A 12691-nucleotide genomic window follows, 5' to 3' on the forward strand; every position below is an offset into this window, starting at 1 on the left:
CCTAATATGACCAGGCACTGTGCTGAGTGACATCATGTATGTCTATATGATTTATGGAATAATGTGTACGTGCAAATTTACATCAGAAGTATGACTAATTCTTACATGTCACCCTTAAAATTACCCTGTAAAGCCCTGATTTTGTGGTGTTTTTTTTTTTTTTGAAATAATTTTCTATTTTTGCAGAGATGGTGTTTTGCCATGTGCCTGGGCTGGTCTCAATCTCTCGGCTTCAAGTGATCTCCCCACTCGCCCTCCCGAAGTGTGGGTATTACAAGTGTGAGCCACCACACCGGGCTGAGCAACCATCTTCGTTCCCATTTTACAGATAACGAAACTGAGGCTTAGAGAAACAGAGTGTTAGCCAATCAGTAGTTGAGTCAGGATTTGAACTGAGGTCTGGTTGACCTCAAAGCCTGTGCTAAAACCACACCGCTGGTTCCAGAAAACACTAGAGGTTAAAGGCTTCCGAGAGGCCATGCAGGGGAGAGGGTAGCACTTCCAGCCCAGATGGTCTGGGTTTGAATCATAGCTCTGTGCCTTGGTAGCCACATGGCGAAACATGGCGGCCTTGGGGAGGAGATTAAACTAGCTTATTTGTGCCTTAGTTTACCCATCGTATATAGGAATGAGCACCTCATAGGGTTTTTTGTGAGGCTTAAATGAACTGATGTTTGTAAAAATGCTAAGGACAATGCCTGGGGCTGTGGGCCTTGCACAGGCATGAGCGCTTTTTGTCGCTGTCCCGATCGTTGGCGGGGCGGTACCTGTGGCTCGCCAGGTGAGTGGACACCCCCGAGAGCAGCCCAGCTCTGGCATGGTGCCTCCTGGAGGTGTCGCTTCTGTCTAGACTTTCTCCAGCTCAGCCCTGGGAGGATGCGTGAAGGAACTTTGATCAACTCCTTGCGTCCGTTCTCTACCCTAGAGGTTCTACGTGGCCACCTCCCGGCAGCTGAAGCGCCTCGAGTCGGTCAGCCGCTCCCCCATCTATTCCCACTTCAACGAGACCTTGCTGGGGGTCAGCGTTATTCGGGCCTTTGAGGAGCAAGAACGCTTCATCCGCCAGAGTGATCTGAAGGTGGACGAGAACCAGAAAGCCTATTACCCCAGCATCGTGGCCAACAGGTGGGCATGGTGGAACCCGCAGGAGGGGGCGAAGGAGGTACCTGAGCACCTTGTTCCTTTGCCTGGATCTCTTCCTTGCACCTTGGGCTGGGTGTAAAGGCAGATCTGGGCCTTGGCAGAAAGGATGGAGAGGCTTGAAGATTGTCAGCGGCAGGCTCTGCTATTGAGTGTCTTTACACTGCTGTTTCTGTCTGGGGGTCATGCACCCCTGGATGAAGTGTGTCAGAAGCAATTTACTAATATTAAGCTGAACCATATGAGATTGTCATCTTGTGGGCCAGATGTCATGGCTCACGCCTGTAATCCCAGTACTTTGGGGTCCGAGGCAGGAGGATCCCTTGAGGCCAGGGATTCAAGGCCAGCCTGGGCAACATAGCAAGACTCCCATCTTTCTCTCTAAGAAAACAAAAGAAAAGTAGCCTGTGATGGTGGTGTGTGCCTGTAGTCCCAGCTTCTCGAGAGGCTGAGGCTGAGGCTGGAGGCTGGAGGCTCATTTGAGCCCAGGAGTTTGAAGAGCTAAGATTGTACCACTGCACTCCAGCCTGGGTGGCGCAGTGAGACCCTGTCTCAGGGGAAAAAAAGGGGAGTGGGGTGGGGGATTGATCTCTTGTGGATCACAGATAATACCATCAGTCCAAGGGAGGCAGAAGTTTGCTAATTATTTGCTGAATGTAGAGAAGTGTCTGACTTACCCCTAAAATAGAATCCCTCTCACCCATTTGCATCCTGATAGACTGAAGCAGGAGCAGCACCCCAGAGGTGACCCAGAACCATCAGCCCATCTTACACACTCTAATCCCATAGTGTACGCCTGGGCAGGCCAACGCTGAATGACGAGAGACCTTGACTTTGCTCGCACAATTTTTAGGGAGGGGTTTGTCACAGTCCAGCTGGGTCTGTCAGAGTAGGGGGATCAGTCACATGGTTCATAAGCACTGCAGTGAAGAAAAGATCAACACCCCGTCTTCCTGGAAAGGTTTATATTTTAGAAAATTAAAATATTAGTTCTAGTGTTACATGATATCATACGAAGCCTATCTTTTAAACAAATAAGATGGCCAGGCACAGTAGCTCAGGCCTGTAATCCCAGCACTTTGGGAGGCCAAGGTGGGTGGATCACCAGAGGTCAGGAGTTCGAGACCAGCCTGGCCAACATGGCGAGACCCTGTCTCTACTAAAAATACAAAAAAGTTACCGGGCCTGGTGATGAGTGCTTATAGTTCCAGCTACTCAGGAGTCTGAGGCAGAAGAATCACTTGAGCCCAGGAGGCGGAGCTGCAGTGAGCCCAAACAGTGCCCTTGCACTCTTGGCTCACAGAGCCTGGGTCACAAGAGCGAAACTCTATTTTAAAATGGATAGAATAGAATAAAATAGAAGAGTAGAATAAAATGTAAAAAGTAAAATAAAATAGTTATAATGCCACATGATATCACACGAAACCTAGCTTTAAACAAATAAGATGGCGGGGCACATTGGCTCATGCCTGTAATCCCAGCACTTTGGGAGGCCAAGGCAGGAGGGTCGCTTGAACCCAGGAGTTTGAGACTGACCTGGGCACTGTAGGTAGACTCTGTATCATAAAAAAAAAAAAAAATTTTTTTAGCCAGGTGTTGGGTGACATGGGCCTCTAAATCCCAACTACTCGGGAGGCTGAGGCAGGAGGATCTCTTGAAGCTGGAAGGTTGAGGCTGCAGTGAGATGTGATCATGTCATCCACACTTCAGCCTGGATGATAGAGCAAGACCCCATCTCAAAAAACAAAACAATAAAGAACAAGATTTCTGTTTATATTTTATAGGGTTAGTATGTTTTGGTCTGGGCGTGGTGACTCACGCCTGTAATCCCTCCCAAAGGAGGCCGAGATAGGCGGGTCACCTGAGGTTAGGAATTCCAGACCAGCCTGGACCAAATGGAAAAATCTCATCTCTGCTAAACACACAAAATCAGCCGGACGTGGTGGTGCACACCTGTAATCCCAGCTACTTGGGAGGCTGAGGCAGGAGAATCACTTCAACCTGGGAGGCGGAGGTTGCAGTGAGCCAAGATGGCGTCATTACACTCCAGCCTGAGTGACAAGAGTGAAACTCCATCTCAAAAAAAAAAAAAAAAGTATATTTTAACATTTTGAAATGAAGGCTAGTCTGGCTTCGGGAACGTTACAATGATGTTTCTCATTCCCCTCAGATCTGTCTCGTGAGAAGAGACTTATTTTATACTTGTTCTTAACCAAAAGGCTGAGAAACGGTGATGGTTATTTTAAATCGCTGGTGCCTCTAATAGTTGATGTCTTTGTCTTCTTAGTATTTAGGAATTTCTAGGATGTCTTTTTTTTCTTTTTTGGGTTCACACACACACACACACACACACACACACACACACACACTTTTTTTTTTTTTTTTTTTTTTTTTGAGACAGGGTCTCATTCTTTTGCCCAGTCTGGAGTGCGGTGGCATGATCTGGGCCCACTGCACCTTCACCCTCCCAGATTCAAGTAATTCTCCCACCTCAGCCTCCCGAGTAGCTGAGATCGCTGAGATCACAGGTGTGCGCCACCTCGCCCAGCTAACCTTTGTATTTTTAGTAGGGACAGGGTTTTGCCATGTTGGCCAGGCTGGTCTCGAGCTCCTGACCTAAGTGATCCACCCACTTTGGTCTCCCAAAGTGCTGGGATCATAGGCTTGAGCCCCTGCGCTCTGCCTATATGTATGTATTTTAAAGTGTTCAATGAGGAAAAGTTGGTTCTTAAACAGGCAAGCTTCAGATTCCAGGGAAGATTGCCTCTGGAGAGCTCCGTTTTAATCCATGGGTCTGCCAGATTCACGAGGATTTACCGGCATCATGCGTTTTCTGTCTTCCCTGCCTCATGCCTATTGTGCATGTTTTGAAAAAGCAGTGCCAAGAAGGCAAGTCTCTGGAACTATTGTGGAGTTACTTGAGTTAGCAGAGTCCCCTTCTCTCCCCAAGAGCTGGAAACCAAGTCTCTGAAAAGCTGACTCTGTGCCCTTCCGTCTGCCTGTGCGTCTTCGACAGGTGGCTGGCCGTGCGGCTGGAGTGTGTGGGCAACTGCATTGTCCTGTTTGCCGCCCTGTTCGCGGTGATGTCCAGGCAGAGCCTCAGCGCTGGCTTGGTGGGTCTCTCGGTGTCTTACTCGTTGCAGGTAAGAGGGGATGCTCGCGGCTGGGTCATTGACGTCTGTTAATAAGGGAGTCAGTTGTCCTTTGCTTTGGATTCCAGCTCCAGCAGGAATCGGGGAGAGGCAAGTGAGAGACGTGGAGTTTGAGGAGTGGGTAGGGTGCCTGGTGACCAACTAGAGCAGGAGAGGAATTTGACCCATAGCCAGGATTTCCCCCGTTACTCAAAAATACTCCTTGGTGGCCCGAGAGGATACTTCCATCTGTGAGGAGAATGCTTTTAAAACTAGGAATTTCCCTCTAAGCACTGCTTTAGCTGCATCTCTCAAATGGTGATACATTGTGTTTTCATATTGTCACCTGGTTCAAAGTATTTTCCAGTTTTCTTTCTGATTACTTACGTGACCTGTGGGTTATTTTGGAAACATGATACATCCTTGGGAGGAGGCAGTGTGGCAGGCCTGAGTGATGGCTATACCTGGGGTTGCTTATTTTTTCTGTACCTTGCTTACCTGAATGTTTCATAATTCATAACTTTTTTTTTTTTTTTGAGACACAGTCTCACTCTGTCGCCCAGGCTGGAGTGCAGTGCTGTGATCTCGCCTCACTGCAACCTCCACCTCCCAGTTTCAGGTGATTCTCCTGCCTCGGCCTCCTGAGTAGCTGAGATTAGAGGTGTACATCACACCCGGCTAATTTTTGTATTTTTAGTAGAGACAGTGTTCACCATGTTGGCCAGGCTGGTCTCAGACTCGTGACTTCAGGTGACCCGTCCTCCTTGGCCTCCCATAATTGAATCTTACTGGAAATAATTTGTTTCCTGTTACCCCAGTGAAAAAAGAAAAAAGGAAAATAAAGTCTGCCTGCTCACTCTAGAAATGCCATGTGACTCTTCCACATGCAGGTCACCACGTACTTGAACTGGCTGGTCCGGATGTCATCTGAGATGGAAACCAACATCGTGGCGGTGGAGAGACTCAAGGAGTATTCTGAAACTGAGAAGGAGGTAGGCGCGGGCCTGGCCCGACCTCTCGGTCTTTGCTGTAGCTTTACCCGCAGGCACACCTCTGAGCCCTAGCCAGTGTACCCTCTGCCTCTGAGCAGGAGAGTGAGATGGATACCCCCCAAGGTAGAAGCGCGTCTGACGCTTGTCCAGTCTCTTTGCAGCACTTACTTAGAGCCTGGCCGTAGGGTGAAAACAGTTGGCCAGCTTGCCCCAAGATCTGGGGTATCCATATACGAGACTGGAGCGCTGGCAGGGCATTCAGAAGGTACTCACATTGGGAAGAAGTGAATACCCCTCTAATTCTCTTTCATACGTTTTGACGACATCACAGAGAAGGCTCAGTTTCGTGCTAGCAGGTCTCGAACACCTTAGCAATTGAGGTAATCTCCCTTCAACAGATGGATAAACGGCAGCCTTCACACATAGAGCCTTCAACAGGACAGCCTCTGTCTTGTATCAGAAATAACCTTCTATTATTTATGTTTTTGGTATTTTTTTTTTTTTTTCTGAGATGGAGTCTGACTGGCCCAGGCTGGAGTGCAGTGGCCTGATCTCAGCTCACTGCAGCCTCCACCTCCCAGGTTCAAGCAATTCTCCTGCCTCAGCCTCTTGGATAGCTGGGGTTACAGGCACCTGCCATCATACTTGGCTAGATTTTGTATTTTTAGTAGAGATGGGGTTTCGCCAGCTTGGCCAGGCTGGTCTCTATCTCCTAAGCTCCGATGATCCACCCTCCTCGGCCTCTGAAGGTGCTGAAATTACAGGCTCCCAGTCTGTCTGTTATGTATTTGTATGGGAGGCTCCCGTTACAGAAGGTAATACTGCTCTTCCATTTGCGATGGTAATAAATTTTCCTCTGAAGTAAGTTGAGAAATGAGGTGTAAGTGAGTTGATTGGGTGTATTAAAACAAGAGATTCACAAATGATGTAGTCGGGAACTGAACCAAGTCTGGGAAGCCTGGCAGTCGTTGAACCCCAGTCCCCTTTTTATAGATGGGGAAAAAGGCGACCTGGGGAGGAACGGTGGCTTCAAGGCCCCAAGTGGCGCAGTACAACAGCCGGGACTGGGACCCGTGTCTGCAGACACCTGTGATGTCACATGGTCCTTCATAACTGCCTTCTTAGACCCTGAACACCAGCATGAGCAGGAACAGCGGCGATAGCAGATAATCACAGCCATGCCTGGTGACACCCCCCCCACAGTTAATGACAGGGATACCCGTTGTGCCGCGTAGTGTGTCCGGCCCAGACCCAAACGTTTTAACGGAGTGACGCACTCCACCTGTACCCTGCCCTGTGACTGGCTTCTGAGGCAGGTCTCACTCTTGCCCAGGCTGGAGTGTAACGTGATCTCACTCACTGCCTCCCAGGCTCAAGTGGTTCTCTCACCTCTGCCTCCTGAGTGGCTGGGACCACGGGCACACACCACCACGGCCGGCTGGTTTTTGTGTTTTTAGTAGAGTTGGGGTTTTGCCATGTTGCCCAGACGGGTCTGGATGTCCTGAGCTCAAGTGATCTGCCTGCCTTGGCCTCCCAAAGTGCTGGGATTATAAGTGGGAGCCACCGCACCCGGCCCAGCCGTATGATTTTCATGCTGTTACTACCCCCGTTTCACAGGTGAGGAAACAGACGAAAAGGTGACGTGACCTGGCCGGGATTCCATGGCTGGCACATGGCAGGCCTGGGCTTTCAGCCTGTGCCGCCTCGGAGGCCCTATTCAGTACCATGGGAGTCATGCCACACTGCCCCCTGAGGAAATACCCCTTAGGAGGAAGATCAAGGCCTCAAGTAAGGTCTGCCCTCCCCAGAAACTCACAGAGGTGACCTCTGCTCACTCCTTTAACGTTCTGACTGGGTGAACCAGGTCCCCTGGCACGGGTGAGCATCGTAAGAAGGGCGTGAGTGCCCCCCTGAGGAACCGAGGGCGCATTACACTGTCAGCTTCCACTATGACATTGAATTCATTTACTGGGTATTTCATTAGTTTTTTTGTTTTTGTTTTTGTTGTGAAATGTAATTTTGCTGTTTTTTGCCCAGGCTGCAGGCTGGCATTACAGGTACCCACCATGCCGCCCAGCTTATTTATTTCATTGGTTTTTATAATAGCCTTATTGACGTATGAATTTCACATGCCATGCAATTCTCCTAGTTAAAACACGCAGTTTGATTGAATTTTTTTTTTTTTTTTTTTTTTTTTGAGACTGGGTCCTGCTCTGTTCCCAGGCAGGAGTGCAGTGGTGTGATCTCAGCTCACTGCAACCTCTGCCTCCCGAGTTCAAGCGATTCTCAGACTCTTGAATAGCTGGGATTACGTAGCGCGCATCACCACGCCTGGGTAATTTTTGTATTTTTAGTAGAGATGAGGTTTCACCGTGTTGGCCAGGCTCATCTCGAACTCCTGATCTTGTGATCTGCCCACCTCGGCCTCCCAAAGTGCTGGGATCACAGGCTTGTGCCACCGTGCCTGTCCCAAATTCAGTGTTTAAAAGCATTTTGCTTTTGAGTTACTTTCATATTTTTCGGAGCGTATTTGACAAACACAAGAGAAAGTAATTGCCCTCATTAGTCCTACCACTATTCTGTCTGTATCTACAAGTATTTTCATATGTAGATAGAAAGTTCCACATGCTTCTCTCCATTCCCCTCGCTGTGCTCTCATAGCATCTCCCCTTCAATTTTGTATGTAAATTATAAAATAGAGATACGCTTGTTGGTTTTTTGTTTTTGTTTTTTAAAAATCAATACAAGGCTGGGCACAGTGGCCAACGCCTATAATTCCATCCCTTTGAGAGGCCAAGGTGGGTAGATCACTGAGACCAGGAGTTCTAGATCAGCCTGGCCAACATGGTGGTCTGATCAAGGTCCCACATGGCTCTGTAGAACAGCTGGGACTGTCACATTGCCCTTCATAACTGCCTTCTTAGGCCCTGAACACCAGCACGAGTAGGAACAGCAGTGATAATAAATAATCACAGTAATGCCTGATGGCACCCCTACCCCCACCCTGACCTCAAGTGATCTCCACGCCTCCACCTCCCAAAGTGCTGAGATTACAAGCGTGAGCCACCATGCAGCACTGTTGTTTTATAGCATTACCCACAAAAGGGCTGAATGTCTTGCCTAAAGGCTGCCTGACGTTTTCTTGTTATGGGCTCTGAGCCTGGCCATGTACTCTCTAGCCTGGTTCCCCACCTGTGTGTGCCCTGGAGGGACATGCATTCTCTGAGGCTAAAACCCCTGAACCTGGCCCAGTCCACATGCAGCTGTGGCCTCAGGAAATGCTGAACTCCTGCTTTTCAGAAGCAGACTGTGTGTCCCGGGGCAAGCTGCCTCCCCTCTCTGTTTCTCAGTCCCCTGTGTGTAAACTGGGGTAATGGAAGGACCCCACATGGGATTGCTGTGAGGATTGGGTGAGGCACTGTGTGTACACTGAGGTAATGGAAGGACCCCACATGGGATTGCTGTGAGGATTGGGTGAGGCACTGTTTGTAAACTGAGGTAATGGAAGGACCCCACATGGGATTGCTGTGAGGATTGGGTGAGGCACTGTTTGTAAACTGAGGTACTGGAAGGACCCCACATGGGATTGCTGTGAGGATTGGATGAGGCACTGTGTGTAAACTGAGGTAATGGAAGGACCCCCACATGGGATTGCTGTGAGGATTGGGTGAGGCACTGTGTGTAAACTGAGGTAATGGAAGGACCCCCACATGGGATTGCTGTGAGGATTGGGTGAGGCACTGTTTGTAAACTGAGGTAATGGAAGGACCCCACATGGGATTGCTGTGAGGATTGGGTGAGGCACTGTTTGTAAACTGAGGTAATGGAAGGACCCCACATGGGATTGCTGTGAGGATTGGATGAGGCACTGTGTGTAAACTGAGGTAATGGAAGGATCCCCACATGGGATTGCTGTGAGGATTGGGTGAGGCACTGTTTGTAAACTGAGGTAATGGAAGGACCCCACATGGGATTGCTGTGAGGATTGGATGAGGCACTGTGTGTAAACTGAGGTAATGGAAGGACCCCCACATGGGATTGCTGTGAGGATTGGGTGAGGCACTGTTTGTAAACTGAGGTAATGGAAGGACCCCCACATGGGATTGCTGTGAGGATTAGGTGAGGCACTGTTTGTAAACTGAGGTAATGGAAGGACCCCACATGGGATTGCTGTGAGGATTGGGTGAGACACTGTGTGTAAACTGAGGTAATGGAAGGATCCCCACATGGGATTGCTGTGAAGATTGGGTGAGGCACTGTTTGTAAACTGAGGTAATGGAAGGACCCCACATGGGATTGCTGTGAGGATTGGGTGAGGCACTGTCCAGAGAAGACCACTCATTTCATTGACTCCATAAACATTTATTGTTTTAGATTTTTTTCATCAAACAAATAACTTTTATTGGTGTCTAAAAACAGAAATTCACCCAACATTGAAACGTACTTCAAGATTGATGTGATTGTTTTCTTGTTTCTTTTTGACTTTTGTATGAGGAACAAATCACAAACGCTTACTTTAGAGAAACAGAGACCATGGTGTAGACTTTGCAGAATCATTTTTACAAATCTCTGTGTGGTGTTCCTCAAATACCTATAGCCAGTCTGTGCGTAGAATATCACTCTGTTGTCTATGACCTTAAAATTCTGCATCGGCCTAGAGACACGGGTGCAATGTGCCGCCACTGGTTAGGCTGAAATGTATCTGTTACCTTATCCAACCTAATGATAGTTATGTAAAAAATTATTTCCTCCATAGGAGGTCTCTGACAAGCTGTTACTCATTTCCTTGACATTAAAAGAATCTGGGCGGGGGGGCGGCCGAACAGGGGAGGAACAGTGGGGGGTGGGGAGTTGGGGAGAGACGGCACGCAACAATCTCGCACGTTCCTCACATGTACCCCAAAACCTAAAATGCAATAAAAAGCAAATTAGTTATTTTAAAAAAAGAATCTAGGGGCAACATTTATTTTACATTATATTTTAAAAAGTTGCAAATTAAACTATTTAAATTTTTTAAAGTTTACTATATTCATATTAAGAACAATATCTGTGGCTGGGCGCGGTGGCTCACGCCTGTAATCCCAACACTTTGGGAGGCCAAGGCGGGTGGATCATGAGGTCAGGAGTCCCAGACCAGCCTGACCAACATGGTGAAAACCCGTCTCTACTAAAAATACAAAAATTAGCTGGGCGTGGTGGCACCTGCCTGTAATCCCAGCTACTTGGGAGGCGGAGGTTGCAGCGAGCTGAAATGCCATTGCTCTCCAGCCTGGGCAACGTGCTCTGTTGCCCAGGCTGGAGGACAATGGAAAAATAAAAAATAGAAAAGAGCAGTGTATATACAAGTCATTTGTACCGTTATTTTAAGAGAAAGGTGAACATGAACATCAGACAAAAGTGAGCAACTGTGGTCCGGTCAGCCATTACCAATGACAGAGAGGTGACAGCTTTACAAAAGGTATCTCTGACCTACTGAGTGATGACCACGCACCCTCAGTGTCTTTGCCTTCTGCCACTGGTTCACTTACCATGTCAGCAACGGTGTCACTCTTGTTGTTTCTGTCCATAAGTATTTACTGAGTACCTACTGTGTGCTCTGAGCCCTAGGATACAGCGGTGAACAATTAGAGACTGTCCTCACGTAGCGGATGGTGCAGTGAGTGTGGGAGACAGAATACACTCAAGTGTAAGAGCCCCAAGAGGGCCAGAGGCAGGCCGTGCTCTGAAAGAGAAGGTGGCGCAGGAGGCGACAGAGGCACGCGGGACCGGAAGCCTTCAGGATGCCCGGGGGTTGTCTGGGGAAGAGCATTTCAGGAAGCACAAACCCGAAGTGCTGAAGCCTGGGAGGTCACCTCGGGCGGCAGAGGGAGTGACAGGGAGGGGCGGTCGGGGAAGTCACGGCTTTGCAGCATAGACTGGGGGTTCCTCACTCTCTCCCTCTGCTGCTGGGCTCGAAGGCCCCCTGGCAGATCCAGGAGACAGCACCTCCCAACAGCTGGCCCCAGGCGGGCCGAGTGGAATTCCGGGACTACTGCCTGCGCTACCGAGAGGGCCTGGATCTTGTTCTCAGGCACATCAGTGTCACCATCAACGGGGGAGAAAAGGTGGGTACACGTCGCCTCCGCATTCACAGGGTGCCACGGAGCAGGCGAACCTCGCTGCGGCTTCAGCCCTTCACTCACGCCTCCACACCTCTGGGACAATGGCCGCTGGGGGGGGGAGCGGACGGGATGGACTGTGGCTGTCAACGTTGTCAGCACGCATCCAACCTGCAGAAGTGAAGGCTTTAGGCGAACTGAGAGCCCCAAGACTGAATGAGTCCCACAGATAGGTTCTGGAAGATATTTTTCTTTTTTGGGACAGTGACCCACTTTGTCATCCAGGCTAGAGTGCAGGGGTGTGATCTCAGCCCCCTGCAGCCACAGCCTCTTGAGGCAGGGCTCTGCAAGTGGCTGGGACGCCAGGCGTGTCCTGCTACGCTAGGCTCATTTCTGTCTCACTGTGTTGCCCAGGCTGGCCTGGAAGTCTTGAGTTCAAGCGATCTGCCCACCTCAGCCTCCCAAAGTGCTGGGATTACCGGAGTCAGCTGCCATGCCTGGCCCCTGGAAGAAGGTTTTGTTGTTGTTGTTGGGGTTTTTTTTGAGATGGAGTCTTGCTCTGTTGCCCAGGCTGGAGTGCAGTGGCTTGATCTTGGCTCACTGCAACCTCCATTCCCCGGGTTCATGTGATTCTTCTGCCTCAGTCTTCTGAGTATCTGGGCCCACAGGTACATCCCACCACACCTGCCTAAGTTTTGTAGTAGTAGAGCCGGAGTTTCACCATGTTGGCCAGGCTGGTCTTGATCTCCTGACCTTCTGTGATCCACCCACCTCGGCCTCTCACAGTGTGGGGATCACAGGTGTGTGCCACCGCACCCCAGCCCTCTCTGAGTCTTCATGGCATATCTTAACGTCATGAGAAGTTTTGCACGCATGCTGCTCTGTGACACCCTGTAGGAGGGTAGAGGAAGCCCGTTTCTTAAGAGCCCCGGGAGAATTGCAGATGAGGAATGGTATCATTGGCCTTTAGCTAGAGAAACTAGTTCCTTCAAGGGAGGATGTGTGGAGACTGGGCCATGGCAAAGGGCACGGAAGAGCCGCTTGAATCTTTCAGGTATTTCAACAGCTCATAATGGGAAACTCACCGTGAGAGAGGTGAAAAACAGCATGGGGAAATGAGTAACTACCTGAGTGTTAGGTAGTAGTTACCTGAGTGGAAACAAACAGGGCTTTGCTGCAAATTCCTTCTGCCTGTTGTGTATCTCTTTGGAGGTCTCTAGTAACTTACAAAAGCTGGGAAATTCCTTCTGGGAGCCTGGCAAAGGGAAGAGAGTCTTTTGTAACCTTTGGCCAAAACACCCTTAAAGGAGTATCTCTGGGCAGCGCGTGA

The 12691-nt window shown here is 49.4% G+C and overlaps 1 protein-coding gene across 9 annotated transcripts in view; it reads left to right on the top strand.

Annotated features, from left to right (window-relative positions):
- The window catches only part of ABCC1 (ATP binding cassette subfamily C member 1 (ABCC1 blood group)), a 187297-nt gene that overhangs the window by 164910 nt on the left and 9696 nt on the right, over positions 1-12691 (top strand). For 8 of the 9 annotated variants that reach the window (XM_039478044.2, XM_074381615.1, XM_039478045.2 and 5 more), the window contains 4 exons: positions 926-1125; positions 4157-4283; positions 5162-5263; positions 11221-11367. In XM_039478044.2, the coding sequence (XP_039333978.2) occupies positions 926-1125; positions 4157-4283; positions 5162-5263; positions 11221-11367 (576 nt within the window). Of the gene's footprint in view, positions 1-925; positions 1126-4156; positions 4284-5161; positions 5264-6880; positions 10983-11220; positions 11368-12691 lie in introns of those variants that run through there. The other variant, XM_074381618.1, reaches the window with a different exon arrangement.

The sequence above is a fragment of the Saimiri boliviensis genome, chromosome 12 (assembly GCF_048565385.1).
Source record: "Saimiri boliviensis isolate mSaiBol1 chromosome 12, mSaiBol1.pri, whole genome shotgun sequence".
Lineage (NCBI taxonomy): Eukaryota > Metazoa > Chordata > Mammalia > Primates > Cebidae > Saimiri > Saimiri boliviensis.